The sequence below is a fragment of the Gavialis gangeticus genome, unplaced genomic scaffold, assembly GCF_001723915.1.
Source record: "Gavialis gangeticus isolate Ggan-Ray unplaced genomic scaffold, GavGan_comp1, whole genome shotgun sequence".
NCBI lineage: Eukaryota > Metazoa > Chordata > Crocodylia > Gavialidae > Gavialis > Gavialis gangeticus.
Genome location: NW_017729034.1, coordinates 23,069,433 through 23,089,376, shown reverse-complemented (window position 1 = coordinate 23,089,376; position 19,944 = coordinate 23,069,433). Strand labels below are relative to the sequence as shown.

General features: G+C 45.3%; 1 protein-coding gene and 1 long non-coding RNA gene across 2 annotated transcripts in view; one reads left to right on the top strand and one right to left on the bottom strand.

Moving 5' to 3' along the window:
• The first annotated feature begins 11,065 nt into the window (after positions 1 to 11,065).
• The window catches only part of MRPL33 (mitochondrial ribosomal protein L33), a 9,488-nt gene continuing 609 nt past the window's right edge, over positions 11,066 to 19,944 (top strand). Inside the window, exons 1-3 of the mRNA XM_019526841.1 lie at positions 11,066 to 11,156; positions 13,171 to 13,189; positions 17,232 to 17,338. Of these exons, the coding sequence (XP_019382386.1) occupies positions 11,135 to 11,156; positions 13,171 to 13,189; positions 17,232 to 17,338 (148 nt within the window). The 5' untranslated portion in view covers positions 11,066 to 11,134. The remainder of the gene's footprint in view (positions 11,157 to 13,170; positions 13,190 to 17,231; positions 17,339 to 19,944) is intronic.
• LOC109304353 overlaps positions 19,392 to 19,944 on the bottom strand; it is an 844-nt gene continuing 291 nt past the window's right edge. The window contains exon 2 of the long non-coding RNA XR_002099370.1: positions 19,392 to 19,934. This is a non-coding gene — a long non-coding RNA (uncharacterized LOC109304353). The remainder of the gene's footprint in view (positions 19,935 to 19,944) is intronic.

Here is a 19,944-nt window from a genome sequence, read left to right as displayed (position 1 = left end):
ACCTCCTTCAGCCTTGAGATGTAATATTTTAATAGTGTAATTATATACTGGTTGACCTTTTGGCATTACAGCTTTGTTGCTGATACATTCTTTCTTCTCTGTGAGACCAAAGATGCTCCTTCTAAATCCCTTGGTTCTTATCCAAAACTTTTTCCATCTTCACTCTAAGGTAAGCAAATAAACTTTGCCACTTGTGTGTATGCCATGTAGTTCTCAGCAATATATATGGTAATCCTACCAGGGCAAATAATGATCCCTATGGGAGAAATAAATATACCACAAGCTGACCATACCTGAATCCCCTGAGAGACCAGTATGTCTTTCCACATGTGATCAAAGCTCATCTCCCATCTCCTGCTGGCCGTCTAGCTCAGAAAGAACAAGTCGTTGGCTTTATATTCCTTTTATTTTCTGATTGGAGCCAAACATCTGCATTTATTTTCCCCATTGTTACAGTGTCCATAACAGACACTTAAAAACATGGAAATAATCCAAAATGATGTAGTAAGAGCGAAGACTAGCCCTCTCATCTCAGGGAAAGTCAGTTTTTAGTCACTTCTCTTTCTTCTGAGAGAAAGTGTTCCAGTAGGCCTGTTTAATCAACTTTCTTTAGGGGCATCACCATTTCTCTTTCCCAAGAGCCAACTCTCATAGCCTCTGCTTATAGGGAAATAAGTAATTTATTTAGCATTACTAAGGAGATTTGTGTTTAGGGAGGTGAAAAAACTCAAGCTTGATTCCTGCTGAAGACCGTGCCATTAGATATATGCAGCTGTGGATCATTTTGGCTGGAGGGCCAACAAGCTTGGCCCTCCAACAGAATCAAAGAAAGAAGAAAGCTCAGAAACTAAATGTAAGCAACCCAGCCCTGGTCATACAGTCTAAGAAATATGGCCTTCAGTGTCCCACCTGGTCTCAGATATTGGGGTATAAACAGCATCCATGAAATGTAGTCCTCTGCAGAAGGACAGTACCAGATTCAACACTTAAACCCCATGCATGCCCTATTTTGAGGGTCCAAGGGGCACATAGGCTCTGAGTCGGACCACTGGAGAGCACTGGAGTCTACCCAGAGAAAGGCTGCCTCTAAGGTCCGCAGGCACGCAAAACAGAAAAGGCCTTAGAGGTCAGCATTTGTGGTTTGAATGGACAACTTTTGCATCCTGCTTACTTTTATTGGTATAGCACTGATACCACCTGTCGTTCATTTGGGCATTCTTAACAAACATAACCAGGGGAAAAAAATGCAGCAGGAGTTGGCACAAGACCTGTTATACACACTCAAATTTGTATAGCAGGAACTGTAATCACTCTGAGACATGCCCAGACCTCCATGAGTCCTGTGGGGATTTCAGTCACTTGTTTACAAGGTGTTTTGATTTGCAGCTGTTTCACTACTGTGGTGTTTTGTGAGGAGGCAGCTTGAAAGGATGTTGTTACTAGAACATCAAGATTGGGAAATGGCTTTTGAAACTTGTACAAGGAAACAGGGAATAGCTGTCATTGTTTTTCCCTCCTTAAATCTGAATGACTTCAGTGCTGGTAGAAGGTGCCTTAGTAATATGGCCAGAGGAGAACCTTTTACAACAGTTAAAACAGAGACAGTGAAAACACAAGCTTGTACCATCCTGGCCTATCAGTGTGACCCACCACTGACTTGGAAGCAACAATCCTAGGAATGGAAATGGGATACTATTCTCCAAGACCAATTCACTCGCTGGCTTTTCAGTTGAGGCTGCCTGCAAGAGATCAAAGGGAGCTTTTTGTGACATGAACGTCTTTAGGAACTGGACTGAGAATGATCATCAGCTCATGTCAAACAGGCCACTGAATAGCCAGCAGCTAAATATGACTTTTGGTTACTGGCTCAAATTGATGTAGCAATTTAGAGAGTTCTTTCTATCATTACTTTTCTTCTGAATGGTCCAATTCCTCTTTAATACCTGTATTGTTAATTCTCACCTTTCTTTCCCAGCCTGGACCTTCTGAGATACTGGAGGCAGATATGCAGAAAGAATTAAAAAACCCAGTCATTATCTGCGATCAGTGATTTGTATGGTGCTGTCTCTGTGTATCTAGCAGTGCTCAGAGCTAAGCTTGAATGAGCTGAGAAAGGGAAAATAAGAAGATGGGAGAACATATTGCATGAGACTATACTGCCTATTTCTTTGACTATATTACCTGAGCTGCTTGCACTTATTTTAGTGTTTGCTTATTTTTTTTTGTGGAAAATTATCGAAGATTATTGGAGCTTTTGCAAGGATTTAGGACAATAATCTCTTGTTTCCAATATTTACTTAGCATGATATTTTAATTGACAGTCAGTCTTACGTACAAAATACAGTGCCAAGCCAATATTTGTATTGCAGATATATTTAGACTGCTGCCCCTCTCTTCCTGCCTTTTGGCTTTTTCCCTATGATGAATCACTTCAGTTGTAACATACAGGTGAAGCCTCATCTCTGCCAATACTGCAGGTGAGTCCCTTGCCTTCTTAGGTGGTGCCAGGAACCTAACTACACTGTCTTGGCAAAGGCTGCTGTTCTGCTCTTTTCCTGAAGGCAAAATGGGGTGTGAAGCACAAAATGCAAAAATAAAAAGGGAAAGATCAGTCAAATCATAACATGACAAGTTGTTTTTCTAGCTAACAGAAAAGCCACATTTGATTCTGAATGACACTGATGAGTTTGGCAGCAGTAGCTTTTCTTCTGTAGGGATGAGTGACTTCTCTTTTAAAGAAACCTCAGCATTATCTAGGCTGGCACTGTACTTCACCATGCTGCTGTTTTCTCTAGGCAAAGTTGAAGGAAAACTTTGCATTTGCATAGCATTTGCCTCCAAGGACATCCAAGTGTTCCACAAATTAAGACCCAGTAATATAATTTACTCTGAAGTCTGCTTGTGCAGAGTGAATTGCAGGACTAAGACTGAAAACTTGTAGTGTACTTGAAAAATATCTTTTTTGTCCCATTTTACAGCTGGGGAAGAAAATGGAGACCAGGAAACATTCAGGCTAGCTTGGATGTGCCCAATCCAACGCTTCCCCAAGCCCGCCCAGGCTTCCAGTGTCCCGTGCACTGTCCCCGCTACCTTCTCCTGTCACCAGCACACTCAGCTTGCTCCTGGAGCAGCACAGGAAGGTGGCAGGAGGGCAGTGACATGGCAAAAGGCGACCAGTGGTGTCCCCCAGGGTTCAGTTCTCAGACCAGTGCTTTTCAACATATTCATCAATGATTTGGGTATGGGTGTGAAAAGCGTATTGGCATAATTTGCAGCTGACACCAATTTATGAGGGACTGCAGTTATGCTGGAGGACAGGCTGAGGATACAGTCTGACCTGGCCAGGCTTGTAAGGTGGGTGGATCAAAGCCTGATGATGTTTAACACTGAGAAATGTAAAGTGCTCCATCTGGGGAGAAATAATCCACAACATACTTACAGGCTTGGTGGTGCTACACTAGCTAGTACCACAGCTGAAAGAGACCTAGAGGTCATAATCGACCACAGAATGAACATGGGCAACCAATGTGATGATACAGCCGGAAGAGCAAGCAATACACTGGCGGTCATCAACCAATGCATCTCAAGCAAAACTAAGGATGTCATCCTCCTGGTCTACTCAGCATTGGTGAAGCCGCAGCTGGAGTACTGCCTCCAGTTCTGGGTGCCACACTTCAACAAGCATGTGGAAAAGCTTGAGAGAGTCCAAAGGAGGGCCACAGAAATGATGAGAGGTCTGGAGAACAGGCCATATGAGGAGAGGCTGAAGGACATGGGACTGTTTAGCCTTGAGAAGAGAAGATTTAGCGGGGACTTGGTGGCAACCTATAAGTATATAAGGGACGAACATCAGGGGCTGGGAGAGCATCTATTCACCAAGGCACCCCAGGGGAAGACAAAAAATAATGGACATAAACTACTAGAAGATCGCTTCAGATTGGATATAAGGAAAAACTTCTTTACATTTTGAGTGTCCAGAGTCTGAAACAGGCTCCCCAAGAGGTGGTACGATCATCCACCCTGGAGATCTTCAAAAGACGACTGGACACCCACCTTGCTGGGGTCATTTGACCTTACCAGTCTTTCCTGCCTAAGAGCAGGGCAGCTGGACCTGATGCTCTCATGAGGTCCCTTCTGGCCCCTAACTTCTATGAATCTATGACTTTATGAAAGGCATGTCTACACATGATGATACATCACTGTAGTGACATGCTACAGCGATGTAATGACCATGCGCATCTACATGTGGCCAGCATACTGCTATGGCGAAGTAGCAGCTAAAAATAACCATGTGCCCAGCACATGGCGCAGTATGGTCTGCTACTGCGCTGTGCTTTAGCACTTCCAAAAGGTAGTACTAAAGTAGTAAAGTACGGTGTAGTAGCAACAACACTGTACAGGCATGTATAGACATGCCTAGAGTTGTTTAAAAAGGCAGCTGTAAGAAGCAAGGTGAGGACTGCTGAAGTCTGGTTTGTATCTATATTTATATGGCCCTTGTCAATGCAAACCAGTAAACATGCCACTGGAACATTTTATTTTGCCAACCCAGGATATTAAGAAATTCAAAATGTAATTTAAAAATCATCTTTAAAGATGATTTATATTTGTGGCCTTTTAACCTGGAGGCTGGTGACCGGATCTATTTGCAGCCCATGCTCTTATTTCACTACAGTGGTTCAAGGATGAGAAATCCAAGAACCATACAATTTTATCAACTTCAAATGTTAGTTCCATCTTTTGCTCTGATATTCATGAGCAAATCATTATATGATTAATGGATTTACATTGCTGAAGGCCTAAGAGAAAAGCTAAGAACATTCAGATCACTAAAAGGAAGTGCTTGTTATAATTGAATTGAAACAAGGAATTACATGTCAAGTGGAATCAATGTGCCACCCAATGCAAACAGTAGTATATTCCCAGAGAGTACATCACGTTGCTTCAGTCTTTCTTAGGGTCAGCCATTTATTTTCATGCCACATAATATCACATTAGCTGCACATTCTTATGCCTTCCATCATCGCTTGGTGAACATGTCAAGCTGATGTATTGTTGTTGCATAGTTAATTTCTGAATATTCAAGGACTTGAATTCCTGTGGTAACATTTTATTTAAGGAAGATCAAAAATAAGCCTTGGATCTACCATGTATGCATTTGAAAACGTTTCAGAATGGAGAGCCAAGCCCTGCAAAGTTGTGCTCTGGAGCTCTGCCACTGGTCAGGTCAGCTCAAGAGCCTATCTCAGCTATGTTTGGATCGGGGGAAAAAAAGGCTTGGCAGCTCCAGTGCCAATTCCACTGAAGAGCAGAGTAAGTACCAATGTCCTGCAGGAATGGGCCAGAACACAGGTGGGCAGCCTCAGCCTCATGCCCTTAGCCCTAGCAGTCACAAAGCCCAGCTCTCAGCAGCGTATGGCAATTTTTAAAAATGTTGGGGTGTGCATAAACCCTCTGGCCATATTGTATAAAGAGTCTAAGATACATAGACTCAGAGTCTTGGTCCTTGGTAGCTCAGGGGGAAGGGCATTATTGCAGTGAGAGGAAAAGGCAGGGTGAGAGGAAAAGTTCAAGGGTGTGGCCATACCCTGGTTGTTGGTCAGAGTACCCACGTAGCTTCACACCACTGTTTTTTTCCAGTTTTATTGGCAGCTGCAAGCCCTCAGGCCATCCCACATAAACAGTCCAAGAGAAAAACACACCCAGCCTTGATGCTCAGTAACCCAAGGGGCTGGGCCTTGCTCCTGTGACAGGAGGAGGTGTGAAGAGCTAGGGCCTGATTCTGGGTCTTGTTTCAGTCTGAGTGGTTGGAGTGCAGAAATCTCCTTCACTGTTTAATTTAAAGCATTGTTGTTGTACTTATCACCATGGTACTTGAACCTCTCGCTAGTATTAATGGATTGAACTTCAAGATACCTCTGTGGCTTAAGCATGAACAAATACCGCTGTTTTCCAGAGAAGGAAACTGAGGTGCTCAGAAGCTAAGCGTTGGCCTAAGGTGGTGAATCTCAGCCAGGGTGCTGGGGTGCTTTGAGATCTTTTGAAGGGCGCTGCAAAGTGTGAAGAGATAAGCGGGTGGGAGGAAATAAGTGCAGGCTCAGGCTTGTCTCAGCCTGACTACTCCCCTGCTCCCACTGCCCAGCCCCTCTGCAAGGAGGTAAGCACTGTAGTAAATAAATTAGTTTTTTGAAATTGCATGCTGCATGGTTTCCAAAAGGGATGGAGGGGTGCCTTGAGTCCAGTGCATAATGTCTCAAGTCCAAACAGGGGTGCCTTGAGTGAAACAAGGGGTGCCTCAAGTGTAAAATGATTGAGAACCACTGGCCTAAGGTTATGCAAGAAGTGCGAAACAAGAGCAAGGCACAGAACCTAGGTTGCCTGATTTCTCCTTGACTGCCTTAAGTAGAAGTTTATCCTCCTACTCACGCACACAAATGCTACTGCGTCTGTTATAACCCCTTCCAGGGTCTTTCTCTATGGACTCCAGGTTGGTGATAGTGGCTCCAAATGCTGGGTCCCACATGCTTTGAAGTCAGTTGTGTATAGGATGAATCTCATCACTGTTTCTAGAACCCTGAGATTCTGGGTGCACTTCCAGGCTCAAACGTTTTGTCTGAGCACTTCTCTGAGATGTGGGACACTGAGCATCAGTCACTTTAAGCTCTGAATTCAGTGCCTCAGACCTTCCCACCCCTCTAGATGCTTTCACATAGTACCTCGAAATTCCACAGTGCTGAGGATGCCTGCCTTCTAGTTTCACTGCTTCAAGAAATGATGCAGCAAGAAAGCAAGAAAGGCCTATTTGGGGGATTTCATAACCTTAGTCACTGTATTGTGAAAAGGCATAGAAATCTTTGCAAAATAACAACAGACCTGAGATCAACTCTCCCTAATCTGGTTTCATCCTTTCTTTAAGTGTGGGATTTGTTTCCTTGTCAGGATAGGCAGATCCCACTCCCCCTCACCCCCAACCACCCTTTCTCCCTTTCTCTCCAGCCCTTTCTTCCTACATGTGATGAAAGACAGCGCTACCCTTTCTCTTAAATAGTTTCTTTCTGTGGCCATGTACTCAGGTTGAGAAATATCAGATGTATCATCTGTGCTTGTGTCCCTCTACAGAAAACCCATTGTTCTATGAGCCTGGCCCAGCATCCAAGGGCAATGGCCATAGATTGCTCAGGGTAATAATCCTTCAAGAAGGTGTCCTAGCTGTAATGAAGGTCTAGGTCAAAGTTCTCCCATGCTAAATGATGCATTGGGCTAATGCAGTTAAGGCACACAAGTGTGTTATCTGGACTACTATGCAATAACCTTGCCTTGGTAAGGTTAAACAGGAACTCAGCACATACAACAAAATGTAGTTCCTCACCTAAAATGGAGTTCAGTCTTTGACCCAGACATAACCCGCTGTGTCACAGCACATACCTGTTAGAGCTACTAGGTATGACATTACTATTATTTATATTGTTGTAGTGCCAGGGGCCTCAAACAATCATTGGTGTACCATTGTGCAATACAAATACTGTTATGACAGTCTTTCCCCAGAGACCTCACAATCCAAGTTTTATAACAAGCTGTTCCAGGTGGATAATACAGTGAAACAAGAAAGATGCACAGGATGTGGCACAAGTAAACAAACGTTGCTCTCCAGAACATGCAGTTACCTTAGCCTGCCATCTACACAGCCATAGGTAAATTCAGCCTGGGTGTAAACAGTCACAGTCTACACTGAAGAAAAAAAAGGCTAAGTTTAGTCCTATATCTTACTTTTGGATTCTGCCAATGGTATGGAGCATTGGAGCTTAATTACATGTCTGACCAAAAGAGATAAAGGGTGATGCCACCCGTAAGGACCTAAATTAGAGACTTATTCACAGACAGTCAGCATATCCATGAGGACTGGAGGTATCGAAGTTACTCAGCATCACAGAGGAAGCAACAATTCTGTTCACTCAGGGGCCAGGCAGTCCTTGCTGGTGGCATTTATTAATACACTTAAAATGTCCACAGCTAATGCAGGAGGCCATTTATATTGGATAGATAGCCCTAGCCATTTGCCATCCCAGTGGATTTCAGTGACAAAGGCATTATTTATGCCTTGTTAAGCACACTAGTTACTTCTCAGAAGTCAGCTGTGTGTGTCTTGTTAAGGGCAATTACAGTGGTTGATTAAAACATACAGCTAGAAAGAGCTAGATGTAACAAGCTACACGTTTATTATTCTGTAAATATTTTTAAAAATGTTAATGTGTGTCATGTGCTATTTTGTTTCGTGGTGACTTAGGGGTATCCTGAATACCAGAATAATGTTTGTCATGTGCTACATGGTTTTATCATCCAGCTTATCTAGCAGGCACACAGTGTTAACTCAGTGTACCCACTGTAAGGGTAGGATTTGTTATGGATTTCTTCTGTGCTGGATCTACAGAGGGCACCGACCTGTGTCAGCCCTACCTACAGAGCCTGGATGCTTTGCTCAGGCTGTAGAAACTCATGCCAGGTCCTCAGTTCAACAGCTAGTGTCAGATGTCTTGGTTGCTGTTGCATGCGTGGAGGCTGGTTGAAGATTCAGTGTATTGTAGCTTCCCCTGCCCAGAGGGCCTACATAACATACACTGTAGCCAGTGTCTCAGCAGGACAGAGAGCCTGTCCCCAGCATCTGAGACCCGCAACATCTTCAGTGCTGACAGCGCCTATATACGGGGGGCTGACACTGGAGCTATCGAGATCTGAAAGCCCCTCTTTTACAGCTTGAGTTAAAAGGCCAGGCATGGTAAGGGACTCGTAACCTCTGTGGATCAGGTACAGAAGACGACACATTACTATACCTGTCCAGCAGATCACAAGAGTTTTGTGATATATTCCTTCTGAACTGAAATCACTGTGTTTGATCATTCAGACCTCTGCACAGCCATCACGCAGTAATAGTTCTTAGTCATTAGTAACTTAAAACACATTCACACTAGCAACCGAATGCTAAAAAGTGCTATCAGTGCTTTGAATGCTACTGTGTCTTGGTTTTACGTGAATCTACTTGTTTCAATCTCTTTGCTCACATTTATCCTCCATGCCAATCAAACACCTGAAGTTCCATAATCTGCTTCCCCTTTATCATTTCAAGTGGCAGCAAACGTTGAGAGCCTAGCCTGAGGGAGCCTTCAGGAACAGGCGCCCTGCCTACCTCCATCTGATCTGCTCCCTTTTAAATTTCCTCTGAATGTCTTTGCTACCTCCCTCTCTCAGCCCTTTTCACACTCTCTGCCCCTGCAAGAGTATTACCATTTAGGCTGGGATTTACAAGGTGTTTTTAAGGAGTCTAGTTCCAAAAATTCCCACTGACTTGTGCTCAACCATCTTTAAGAAGCCCAGTTCAACTCAGCCTGGCATTTTGGGTTAGTCCTGCCTTAAACAGGCTCCACCCACTGGAGGAATCCAGAGGCTTTTTGGATTTCCGGTTGGGCGCTCTAGGCAAGCCTCTATCTAAACGTAAGCCAGCATTCAAACAAACAGCAGGAAGTGGGCTTCACAGAACTGGACAGCAGCTTAAATACCAGCGGTGTGTACATATGTGCTAACTTTCTGACAGTTAAGCTGATTTAACTTTTTAAAGCCAACTTAGCTGCCAGAGCATACCCTCCTGTGTGGAGCAGAGTTGATGTAAAAGCGGCACAAGATAATACACCCCCAAGATAATATATTATCTTGAGTTGCATTAGTTAAGACCAAAGGTTGTCAACCGGGGGTACGTGCACCCCCAGGGGTACTTGGAAAGGAGCTAAGGGTACGTGCAGGCAGGCAGGGACGAGGCGCTGCCACCCACCAGCCTGTGCTGCTGCCTCCCAGGAGCAGAGCCAGGGGGTGGTTAGGGCACCTGCTCCCTCTGCAGGCCGCACAAGTGCTGCCTGGCTGGCCAGATGTGGGAGGGAGCTAGTAAGTGACTGCTGCCATCCACCACCCCGTGGCTCTACTACATGCAGGCCCCCCACCCAGCCACTGCCATCCACCCTGCTGCTCTGCCTAAAGTGTAGCCAGAAGGGGTACATTCCTTAAAAAAGGTTGAAAATCCCTGGTTAAGATGACCTAGCTCACAAAATGGCTGCTACCACATCAGGAAGCTGTACCCATGTACACTCCAAAGCACCTTAGGTCGACTTAGTTAAGTTGCCTTTATTTGAAGTCTATGGAGTACGTGCGCACGCACCCCAGGTTTCTTTTGGTTAAAAAAATAGCTCCCTTGGGGTTCATTCTCTGCCTGCCCCTGAGCAGTGATTCCTTTTTCTTTTGGACTGGAGGCAGGCCTCCCCCCCTTCCCTGAAGAGCAGGGTGCCCTATTTCAATAACTAATGTGAGCGCACTGCAGCGTTCACCTCCTTACACAGAGGCTGGGCTTGAGGAGGGGAGGGTGCGGTAAAGATAAGCCTGAGCCTGTGCTTTATCTGCTCATTTCCTCATACCTTGGGGCAGCTTTCCAAGGACCAGGGTCCCCCCTTGCCCCAGGCTGAGAAAGACTTCCCTGAAGCATGGAAGATACGGTATTTTAGTCATCTGGGCAATTATAAACTTCATTGCTAAGTAAGAAAGATTTCAACACCTCCCTGCCTTTCTGCCCTCTGATACCATCAGGGAAGAGAAACTGCCTTATCTCCACATCAAAGAGCAAAGCACACCAAGGGACTCTCCTGGACCCAGAGGAACAGACCTCCACCTTCAGCTTCCTCTGGACAAAATGAAGTTGATTTTCTACCTAAGAGGACTTTTACAATCTTTGATCTCCTCCCCTCAGCCTAAAGAAGGGCACGTATGCCCGAAAGGTTGCAAAGAAAGATATTTTGTTGTTGTTGCTATTTTCTAGTCGGTATAATACAAGATATCTCCTCTGAACCAAGAGCCCTTCACTTGAGCGTATTCCTGCACTACAGGTTAACCGCTTTTGAGGGCTGCAGTAAGCAGTGGCAGAGAGCTGCCTTGGAAGGCGGAAACCCTGGCACCACGTGACCGCCGCACCTCAGCCCTGCCCCCGAACGCAGCGCGCCGGAACGTTCCCTCCCCAGCCCCGCCCCGGAAATACGTAAGCCACTGCCCCGGAAGCGATTGCCGCAGCATTAGGTGTGCCTGAAGGACAGCAGCGGGCAGTATGTTCCTGACGGTGGCGGCTCGTGAGTGGGCTGCGAGAGCCGAGAAGTGCCTGGGGGGGCCGCGCGGCGGGGAACGGCAGGGCCCACGTGACACTATGTGCGGGAGGCGCTGTGGGGCTGCCCCGGCTCAACAGGCCTCACGGGCGACCTTCCAGCACTACAACTCCCAGCGGGCCTCGCAGCACTACATTAGCCGGCCCACCCCCCGTAGAACGTCCCAGCGCCAGGGGCGGTGGTTGGGAGGGGGCGGGGCTGTGGCTGCGCGAGCAGTGGTCGTTACCGTAGTTGCACAATTTTAACCCGACTGCGATGCGCGATCAATAGTAACAATCATAAAAGTGCTCAAATTAAACGGTGATTTTTGAGGAAGCTCCTTGATGGTGCAGATGCAAAACCCACGGTACTCCCAGGGAGTCTTAACCAACTTTTGGGTTTGTTGTCAGCGCTTTTGCTGCAAACTAAAGCAGACCGTCAACTTTGGCCTAGTTCTCGATGGCTTACTGGTGACCTACAGTGAGCAATATAAAGTAAAGAAGAAGAAGGTTTCTTTGGATGCTTGTTTGCATACCTTTTCCCAGAGTGTGATAATTTTTCAGCAAATGCAATCGTTTTGAGCTTCTCCTACGATACTTTCATATTTAGGGCTTGGGCCCACTGTGCTCCAGCCACGCAGGCGAGGCCTCACGTGAGCTGGGGCTCAATGCAACGCATGGCATGGCCATCCCACCCACCCGCCACAGCCAGCTGCTGCTTCCATGTGCCAGCCATGGGGGGCCTCGGACCAGGATGGCTGCAGCAGCGGCTGGTTGTGGTGGGGGTGTGGCCTTGCGCCACGCGTAGGCCCAGCAGCTGTGGTGCCAGAGTTGTGCAGTGCCAGCAGGCCTATTTGCTGCTTTCAGCCCTGTGGATGGAGCCTACTAAGGTTCTCATTGGCCTCCCTCAGGCAGGGGGAGGCTACAGGGAAAGGTGACAGCACATTCCTGGGGACAAATAATGAAAAGCAGGGATGGGAGTTGAGGTCAGAGGTGAGCACACTGCACAGCACCCGCTGGCCCTCAAACTGCCCTGTGATACTGTGCTCAGAGATGGGAGTGATGTGGGAGGGTGGGGGCAGAGAAGCCTGCACACTGCCCAGCTTGGCCTGGTGGCTGTAGTGGAGTACAGCCCTCTGTCCTCCAGCTCTTAGCAGCAGCTGGATAAGATCGGTTGGCATCTCCCTGTCGAGCTCCAGCTCACTAAAACTCTTTAAGTGGCAACTCCAGCCTAAATAAGTGGTCCTCTGCCCTCTAAGTGGCCCACCACACCTGGAGTAGGGTGAAGAAACAGGGTGCATTGCTGGAAATGGAATTAATCTGTGAGGGGAAGAAGCTTGAATTCTGGGACAGGCAGGAGGAAGCCAGTAGAGGGGATCTTGGGGTGGGAGGAGTAACACAAAGAACCCAGTCTAAGGTGGGATGAAGTGAAAGGCTGGAGAGGGAGTTGCAGTGGTTGAGACAGGAGCTAATGAGGGCCTGATTCAGAGTTTTGTGGGGAAGAGTACAGGTGTTTAACTTTTATGTTGTGGTAATGCTTATAGGCTTCAACCTGAGCAGGGCCCATGGTCCCAAGCAAGCACAACTGATGAATAGAGATGTTCTGACAGAAGACATAGTAGGATTTTGGAAGTGCATCAATTTGGAGGGCAAGAAAGTCTGGGTTTTGCAATGTAAATGGCTTTGACTCATTCCAGACTGTCCCATAGCCAACCATTATAGAATCATTGACAATTAGGGTTGGAAGCAACCTTCAGGAGGTCATCTAGTACACCCCCACCCCCTGCTCAAAGCAGGACCATCCCCAACTAGATCGTCCCAGCCAAAGCTTTGTCTAACCGGGTCTTAAAAACCTCCAAGGATGGAGATGTCATCACCTCGTTCCAGTGCTTCATCACCTTTATGGGAGGATGTAACATTTTTATGATAATATTTAGAAGATAGCAAGATAATAATATTGTTTTCCTTTTTATTTTTTTCTCTCATCTTTGTGCTGCAAAAAGTGGCCAAGAAGAAATCAAAGTAAGTGACATTTTAATAGTTTATCTCGTTATACATGATCTGCTTTCACTGTTGCCTCCAAAATTGCCCCCAAATATGGGAGGCACCCAGGTTTTCTGTCAAACATGAGATACAGGAATTTGATTTTGTCCCCCTTTGTGTATGGAATTCTTCTGGATGCTGCAGTACTGTCCCTTTCCTGGGTTACCTTATGCTTATGCAGTGCATGGAGGTGGGGTGAGAACTGAATGGCCCTGGCTTGGAGATAGGATTGGGTGGAGTGCATAATGACCCAGCAGTACTGCAAGAACTGTCTTGGTGGATAATAGAGCCTGCAGTTGCTCTCCATTTCCAGAGACCTGTCTCAGCTCTGGGATCAAACATTCATGGGGTGTCCATGGGCAGCAAAACCCCGACTGTGGAGAGAGATGACACTTGGGCTCTACAGCAGGGGTTTTCAACCTTTTTAGGTCAGTGTACCCCCGGTGGCTGGTCGAAAAGGAAGGAGTCCCCCAGTGGTCAGGGGGTGGGGGGGGAGTCCCTGTCCTACCCCCCCATCCTTCCTAAGAACCCCCAGGGGTACAGTTGAAAACCCCTGATCTAGAGCACTGGTTTTGGAACTTGTTTGGGTTGTACAACCTGCTGGGACTGTTATCTGCCTTTATCATTATGTTATGGATAATAATAATAAAAAGATGATGATCATTAAAAAATAACCCCTTCTGTCAGCACAGCTACGCTGTCACCTTAGGTTGCTAGAAAGAGAGCTTGTAGATGTCTCAATTTTTTCTTCCTTTTCCTCCATTTATGTTTGCCCTTTCCCTTCTGCTCTCATTATCTTTCTCTACAAATTTGTGATGCATCTCAGTTGGAGAAACACTGCCCGAGGTCCAGATCCTCCCTGTCAGATGGCCCTTCTCTCCTGGGTGGTCTGCTGATTTTTACAGGATTCTGCGAGGTTGGAGTCTGCTGGGGAAATTCCATGATCACCCTCCTCCTACATTATGAAGACCCTTAAAAGTCTCTTTCCAGTCTTCCTTCTGCAGAGCACCTCTGCTTTGCTAAGGAGGCTTTCTGGGTGCAGCTTGTACCCATGTATGAGAGAAGACTTTTGCTTGAGTTGTGGGTGGGTGTGTTACCTTTCTAGAAGACTACAGAAAGGTTCTGAAACTTTTCTAGGTTCTGTATTTGATGATTGTTATACTCAAGTTGCTCATACTGATTTACTGAACAAGTTTCAAGGGATGTGCCTTGTCATTTTTTCAGTTTCTAAAGTAACTTGTTACATGCAAAGTTTGCTGCTACCTTCTCCCACTGCAGGGGAAGGCCACAGAGAGCTGCAGAGAGAGTACTCTGAACACCTCATCTTGCCATTATCCCCTACTCTCTCAGGCACAGTGTTCATACGCTGTGGGGAGGTGCGGCCTGGTCCCCTAGACTGGAAGGAAAGCTGATACAATTTGGGAAAGAAGGAAGTACTACAGAGAATTGCAGAAATCTTGCCTCTGCTTTCCTGGACTTGGGGAGATAAAGTTCATAGAAACAGAAGAGGGCTCAAGTGTTGTGGCCACAATAGCACTTATAACAATTTTAGCTAGAGGTTAAAGTGATAGACAGAAGAAGCGTCATTCTGGAAGAACTGTCATCAACATTTCTTGTCATTCCTATGTGAATCTGAGGTATTTTGTACTATGCAGCTCTGAGCAAAGGAAAAACCATGCTAAAGCTGTGACCCTCTGGCATATTTCTTGTTGAATATTTAAAAATCATTCTCAAATGGAGCTGGTGCCAGCCACCTGCTGGGTTTGAAGTGGCGCTTCTGTTACGGTGTTTCTGCACAATTGCCAGGGCTTGAAATTCAAAGTGCAATTGTTTTGACAGAGAGGATATCAATTTGACATCACCCTAAACAACAACTCGTCTGCCATTACCCACTCCCAGAAATGAACAGAGCAGGCTGATGTTTCCTGGAGGAGGAGGGGATATAAATCGGTTTCACTAACCGAAAACTTCTTTCTGTTCCTCTCTTTTCTTCTCTCTGTGCTGCTTGTTTTCCTTGAAAAGGGAAAAGTTTATTTTTAAAACTGAGCACATCCCTCTTTGCTTTGTGTTTTCGTCCTGGTTCTCTCTCCATCCATTCAGTGGTGGTCCTCTGGCCCTTTGTCTCTCCTTTCTGGGGCACTCCCCTTGCTCTTTTCCATTCTTCTAGGGTTAGGTTTCCTTATTGAGCAGGACGTATTTATAACAAGGTGGGCTGCTCAGAAAGAACATGGTTTAAGCTGTATAACAGGAAACAATTTCAAGCCAAAGTTCTTCTGGTACCACTGGATTAGAAAGGGGAACCTCTGCCCAGGAGAGGTTTGAGGAAGTGGGAAGGTATAAGAGGAGTTTTTGTGGTTGCTGCCTGCTACACATGACACCTGCAGTAGCACACAGGAGAGGATGGTCATCACTCGTCAGGGACACCCCCTGGATTGTGCTGGGGCTGTTGTTGTGAGAGAGGTTAGTGGTTGTGCTTTGAACACTTTCAGGTTTGTTGATTTAAAATCAGTACAGGCAGAGCTCTATGACATTTGCTGGCAGGAGTCATGCTGCAAAAATTTAAAATCTACTGTGATTTTAATTTTGATGGACAATACTGTAGTCAAGGCAGGAAATGCCAGGACAGAGGCCTTTTTCACCTGCAAGTCCATCCTCAGATAATTTCAGTGCAGTGAAAAGGAAGAGATTGCTACTTGTGGAACAGTTGGGGAGCTTGATTTTATTTTTCCTTTCCTAATCTTAGCTTGCCCTGGGATCCTGGGAATTAGGCACATCTTTAAATACTTATGGATTTGCAGGGAAACCCAGTTGTCCTCATGTTGCACCTTGCTTTCTTCCACATGTGTGGGGTATGATAGCTGTTGCCCATTTCCTTTCCAGTTAGTGTGATCTACAGTATTGTGTGGTCAAGATGCTGTGTAGAGTGACCATACCACTAGTCTTGCCTTTTGAGTGCTGTTCCTGTGGTGTACCCGTGGAAATACAGAGGAAGGACAGCCAATGCCATGGTGTTGTTTCTCCATTTTGCATTTTCTTCACTGTATCTGTGCCTGTTTCTCTCTGCTCTCAGACATGGACAGGACAGTTGGGTCCTATATTGAGATGCTGTGCCTCGATGCCTTGAACCACCCTCTCCCCTTAACTAAAGTAACCAATACAGTTTAGTTGTGTGTTGATGTTGCTTAATTTTGGGGGCCACCTCTGCCTTCAGCTTCTGATCTTTTTAGTAGTAGTGCACATAAGGCTGATACTGTACAATATGACTATGGGCTCTTTGTAATATCGTGCAGATTTTAACAGGAAGATTTGAAATCTCATACCCTTTGGTCCTTAGCATCCCACTCATTCTGAGTGGCACCACTTTTGCTTCTGGGCTCTTGAACCATTTCCCTCTTTCAGGTAAAATATGTTTTTTTTCCTTCCTTTGTACCACTCCTTTCCTATGCTGTAATTCTTGCTACTTGTGGATCTGCTGGTACAAGGTATTAATGTTTCAATATGCTTTCCCTATGTCCCTTGCACATGACTTGTGTTTTGAAGACAGAGAGATCAGAACTGTCATCCAAATTTCCATGAGGGTTTCACAGAATTTTCCCAACAGAGTCCAAACCTACAGAGCCCTTTAAAATCAGCAGCCTACCCAGGAGAGAAGGGCCATCTGACTGGGAGGATCTGGGCCTCTAGGGCAGCATTTTCTCAAACCTTGGTCTCCTGAGCATCAGTCCTGCTGTTTAAGCATCAGTTTTACAGGCTTGGCAATATTGAGCATCTGCATCATCCACTGAAGAAATCCATGGAAGCTGTAGTGGCTTAGCACGTCTTGAGATGAAACCCATGGTTAATGTTTTTAGCTAAAGTTAATGTTTTATTATCACTAACTTCTTCTTAATGGATATAAAGTGGTTAAGAGAAATGTCTCATTTCACACACTGCACATCAGCAGGTCCCCAACTAAAATCTTGTGTTATTCACTGATGTCTGCATCTGCTATTGACCTTGGAGATGTTTCTTGTAATTTTAGGTACATTCTTGTGAGGATGGTCAGTGAGGCGGGGACAGGCTTCTCTTTCAACACCAGGAGACTCCGACTGGAGGATAAACTGACTCTGCTGAGATACGATCCCTCCGGTAGGAATATGGGAAAGAAAGCAACTTGCTATCTGGCAGTCATGTTCACTCTTCTCAGATGTTGAGTAGGAAAAAATGTGGATGTAACCAAATTATCTAATATAAACCAAGTAATATTTAGTGTTTTGCATATTCACACTACTGTACAACTGTTGTTTCTACCAACATTCCAGTGAAATAGGAAGGAAATATTATCTTTGTTTTACAGTAACATCAAGTAGTAACCTGCTCAAGATTTCACAAGAAGAGTGACACAGTCGTGATTAAAACTTAAAAAGTACTGCATGTTGTTTCTGCTCTTTTCACTAGATTATGTTGTCCCCCGCAGAAAAGCTGTGCAGGTGTAGGGAAGTTCAGCTTGAATTGCCCTGGGGCTTTCTAAACAAGATCAGTAACTTCTCACAACTCCTTCATAATGGGGTGGGTTTTTTTGCCTCTATAAGTAGGGATCTACTTAATTCTTACTGAGGCAAGGGAAAAATTGCTGGCTGCATGCAGTGCCATTTTCATGGTCTTTTTATAACCCCCCCCACCCCCAACTGGCTCTGGCAATCCTGCCCTTTGCTGCTGATTGGCCAAGAGGGCTGCCCATAGTGTGGCCCTGCCCTTCACTGCTGAGAGGCAGGGCTGCATGATAGGCAGTCCTCTCGGCCAGTCAGCAGTGAGGGGAGGTGGGGACAATGCAGCCATTATTGTTGATCTCCCTTCGTGGTGGTAGGTTCCCTCACTCTTCCCAGCGGGCTCTGAGGGCAGGCCTCAGTGGCCTTGAGGACCACCAGCATTTTATTTTTTAAAAGTTTTTTTTCTTTCCTGGCAATGCTGTGCCAAAATTGTGGGGACTGCCATTTTTGTGGTGTTTGCTGAAACTTTTTTCCATGGTTTCTGTGAAAAACACAAGATCACAAATAGGGCAGATTCCTACATATAAGTACAGGCCCCTATAAGACACTTCTTTAAATTGCAGTTATCTGCTGTGTTCCACTTACCTTCATTCTTGCAATTAAACAGCCTGACTTAATGTACTTCTTGGGCATCTTTGGTACTTGCCAAGAGTTCTTTTCAGCTGTGTATCTTAGGAGGTGGCTATAGAGGTGGGGGTTTCTTGGGAAAGCACCATGCTGGGACTAACAGTGCATGGTGTTTTTGAGGGGAAGCTAAATGAGGGACACCCAAAAAAGGTGAAAGCAGGTCTGAAATAGCATGGGAGAGGTAATAGGGATCCTAGCTGTCGGTGCAAAAACTGGCAATTTGTTGCTTAACTAGGGAACAAGATGATGATTAACATTTGATACACTCTGATCAGACAGCCTGAAGTATTCAAACTACTTGCATCTCTGGGAGGTCCCCTTGACTGGTACCAAAGTCTGATTAAAAAAACCTGGCAGCAGAAACCATTATTCCTCCAGTGAATTTTATGTGCAAAGTGGAACCATAAATCAAACAGCAGTGGATTTAATGTTCTGGGTTGGAAAGCCAGTTTGTTAATTTGAGATATATTTTATTGCTTGAGAATATTCCACCAAGCTGACTACTAGAAACCTTACTATTTGCATGCAGCGTGTTACAAAGTGGAGTTCCTAGCCCAGCAGGAGTTTTGTGGCAGACTAGCCTGAAATAGGTCATGAAATAAAACTGGGAAGCGATTTGAAATGGTGTTGTGGTTCCAATCTGATGGAGGAAGAAATACGTCCTTGTAATCTCTTTTATGTCACACACAAATAAAAGTGAGAAATGGAGGCATGTGTGACAAGCAGGTAAATTTGAGTCTGGTCATTCACTCATATCAGGAGCAGCATTAAGTGTAGTTTCAGCCCATATGCCCTTTCAGTATATGTTCTTTTGGTATGTTGCACAAACAGCAAAACCTGCAAATAGCGAAGCTCTTCTACTGAGGTGGAATAAAAGTCCCAAACTGTTTCAGTACATCATAATGTGAAGATTGTGGTCATAGTTAGGCTCCACTGATCAGCATAGCAAAACTTATGTGGGAAGAATGATTTCACTGTTATGTACGTTGTCATGTGCATGGAGTTCTCCAAATGAAATGGCAACATTGGGTTCAGTGTTTGTTCTTTTGACAGTTCCATATGAAATGTGCTCAACTGACAAGTGAAATGACTTTTCTAACTTTGTCCTGAGATGCTAGTCAAGCTCAAGTTGCAGCTTATTCATCACTGAAGTCTCAGGTAGTTAACCTTTCGTGATCTGTAAACCAGATTAGAACCCAAATTGCTGTTCCTTAGCTGTTGGGACTCTGCAGAGCTGAGAGCAGTAGAAAGCAGGAAAAACCTATTTTTGTCCCTACATTGAGCAGATGTGACTCAGAATAGACATGGGGAGCAGCTGCTTAGTATAAAGGTTCCATTTTCAGTCATTTAAATCCTGCTATTCATCTTCACAGGGGTAATATACACTCCTGTGCAGTAAAAATTACACGCTGTAAAGGGAAGGCAGCCCTAAAGTGTTTAAAAGCAAGTTGGCCAACAACAGAACTGTGTCAATCATCAGACATTCTGTATTTATTTAAGCACTGTGACCAGCAGAACTGGTCTGACTTTTTTTTTTTTTGTAAATTTTAACATTTGAGTTTTCTTACCTGCTTGTTT